This window comes from Ipomoea triloba, chromosome 9 (assembly GCF_003576645.1).
Source record: "Ipomoea triloba cultivar NCNSP0323 chromosome 9, ASM357664v1".
NCBI lineage: Eukaryota > Viridiplantae > Streptophyta > Magnoliopsida > Solanales > Convolvulaceae > Ipomoea > Ipomoea triloba.
The window spans coordinates 11,822,522-11,825,541 of record NC_044924.1 but is presented as its reverse complement, the minus strand read 5'-3'; the positions used below and the strand labels follow the sequence as shown (position 1 = coordinate 11,825,541).

The 3,020-nt window shown below is 35.5% G+C and overlaps 1 protein-coding gene across 2 annotated transcripts in view; it reads right to left on the bottom strand.

The window, feature by feature from the left end:
* Positions 1 to 1,667, bottom strand: part of LOC116028786 (annexin D3) — a 4,234-nt gene extending 2,567 nt beyond the window's left edge. The window contains exons 1-2 of one of the 2 annotated variants that reach the window (XM_031270603.1): positions 1,423 to 1,667; positions 1,119 to 1,282 (exon numbers count right to left, since the gene is read on the bottom strand). In XM_031270603.1, coding sequence (XP_031126463.1) covers positions 1,119 to 1,282; positions 1,423 to 1,498 — 240 coding nt within the window. In that variant the 5' untranslated portion in view covers positions 1,499 to 1,667. The remainder of the gene's footprint in view (positions 1 to 1,118; positions 1,283 to 1,422) is intronic. The other variant, XM_031270604.1, reaches the window with a different exon arrangement.
* Positions 1,668 to 3,020: the final 1,353 nt, after the last annotated feature.

The window sequence follows — 3,020 nt, the reverse complement described above, 5'->3', positions numbered from 1 at the left end:
GGGGGGGGGGGGGGGGGGGGGGGGGGGGGGGGGGGGGGGGGGGGGGGGGGGGGGGGGGGGGGGGGGGGGGGGGGGGGGGGGGGGGGGGGGGGGGGGGGGGGGGGGGGGGGGGGGGGGGGGGGGGGGGGGGGGGGGGGGGGGGGGGGGACTGTAGAAAATTAAAGCAATGGAAAAGTGAACGTAGATTTCATATTAACCAATCTTCACTCAGTTATAATTCCTCAACTCTGTTCTTCCAATGAGACCTTGAACTTTCACTCCAAAATGAACACATGTTCATCTGAAATTAGCTGAAAATAACCAAGAACAACCAAAGATGCCTGTTAAGTTACTAAAGGGGGCCAGACAAGTTGGTCAGACTGTTAACTTGGTAAACATAAGTTTATAAGTTCGATTTCCAATAGAAGCGCCAAGACCTATTGGTCTTCTTGGTATGAGTTGATCAACTATGAGGAATCTAAGCTAATTTACTTCCTTGTGATCCTTTGACACTAGGGTCACAAGACCTATGCACACCCCATAGCGAAGTGTGACTGCGATTTTCCTCGTCATTAAAAAAATACTATTATGAAAGGATCAGCATTGACTGTGTCACTTTAGTAGGTTTAAAAAGTAAATAATAATACTAATAAAACTTTAGTAGGTTTAAAAAGTAAATAATAATACTAATAAACAAGCAAATAAATATGAGGTCCTCCGAGTATAGTGGTTTTGTCACGTTTAGTCCTAAACTTTCAAATTAACCATTCGTGGTCCTTCGACTTTCAAATTGTAACCATCTGTGGTCTAAATTAACCACACATGATCATTCAACGGAGGATCACGGATCACGGATGGTTTAATTTTGAAAGTTGAGTGATAATGGGTGGTTAATTTAGACCACATATGGTTACAATTTGAAAGCCGAAGGACCACGAGTGATCAATTTGAAAGTTTAGGACTAAACGTTAATGATAAAGGGTGATTAATTTAGACCACAGATGATTACAATTTGAACCACGAGTGGTCAATTTAAAAGTTTAGGACTAAACGTTGCAAAATCACTATACTCGATAGACCCAAATGGTATTAACTCAAATAAATAAATAAATGGGAAAAATTGTAGAGAAATTACATACCCTGAAATCACCGGAGAGTTCAGAATTGAGGTCATCAATAAGGGATTTGTTGTAAAGCTGCTGATATGCTTCTCTGATCTTCTTCCTCTGGCTTGCATTTCTTTGCCCCAACAACCTTATGATTGCCTTCTCGTCAGTTCCCCATCCTAAACAAGAAGGACAAACTATTTTTGTATTTATACCCAAAGCTATACATACTATTCCCTGGAATTGCATCAAGTCCCAACCAAGATTTCCATTCTATATATAAAGAAGCCAGAAAGAGAAAAGGGAAATAATGGCGGAGAATGATGAAAGATGAGACCTTTGAAGGCTTTCATGAGTGTTTCAGAGTCTTCAACTGGGGAAGGAACAACTTCTGGAACTCTGAGAGTACCCATTATTTTCTCTCTTCAATTCTTAGAGCTAAGTAAGTTTAGATTAAAGATTGTTTGTGTTTTAGGTGGAATTCAAGCTCCTTTCCCTCCTCCTCAACACTTTTGATATTTCATAGATAATTGATGATACCATGCTGGCATGGAGGATTTGAGATCTGAATTAAAAAAAGAAATGAGAAAATATATTGCCCTTGTCTTTTGCTTGGACGATAATACCCTTGGTGTGTTTTTCCCTTTCCCTTTTCAGTCTTTCATTTTCACTTATTTTCCACCAAAACTCATAAATCCAGTTTAAGGAAAAGCCCCCCTCACCCCCCCCCCCNCCCCCCCCCCCCACCCCCACCCCCCACGTGACAATAAAAAAAAGTAGTAAATCAAAATCACGATGCTAACAAAAATCCAAAAAAAAAAGGCATAAATTGTGTGTGTGTTTTTTTGTTTGACGATTATCGATTAATGAATTAACTAAAGGATAACAATTAGCAGATTGTGTTAACAATTTTGACCAACATATTGTCTTATTGGTTAGTAGATATATATTTAATGAAATTAGTTATTTATGATTAGTAGTTAATATGTCAAAAGATATATGGACATGTGCATATTTTATAAAAAAAATTCATTAATTAATAATATTTTTAATTATAAAAAACTAAATTTAATAAAATAATGTAGATATTTAAACAAATATTTAAAATAATTATTAATTATTAATTATATAGTATTTTTTCTAATTATTTTAAAATAAAAACTTATTATTATTATTATTATTTATAAATTTATGAACATATTATATTTATAAAAAACAAAATTTTTAAAATTTTAAAAAATAATGTGCTATGTGGTCAACTGGGCATCCCACATCGCCCAATTGTAAAGAAATGGAGCATGAGGCTCCCCTTTTGTAGTTGTGTTCATACACAACAATTTTTTTCACATGTTTGCGAGAGAGATTGTATTTAATGACTGAAGGACAATATGAGAGTAAAATAGTGTTGTTTTCAAAAGCTAATTGACAACGCTGAATCGCTGATATTTGTAGCATTTTTAAAATTGGCCATTTGTGGCAAATTACTTAACAAACATGTGTGTTTGGAAATTTGAAAAATAATTTCTAAAAATTATTTATTTTTTATTTTTTATTTTTTATTTTTTTTAATTTTTATTTCAAAAAAAAATTATTTTTTTTTAAAGTTTTTAGTGTTTGACAAGACTTAAAAAATTAAAGTAATGAAAAATCAATTCTAGTCAAAGAGGAAAATACCTTGTTTCCTAGAAAACAACTTTTCCATTTTTTTGAGGGGAAGTCATTTACCAGGCCTCTTTCGCTTCTCCGGACATTCTTCCTCGGTGACAATCTAATAAACTCTGAATACAAAATTGATGACAATCTAGTCAATTTTGAATACAAAATCTAGTCAATTCTGAATACAAAATCGGCGACTGCCGATGGCTCGATCGCCAATCGCTTTCTACAAGAGAAGGTGACTAGTTGGTCGCTTTTTTCGACGGAAGGTGACCAACT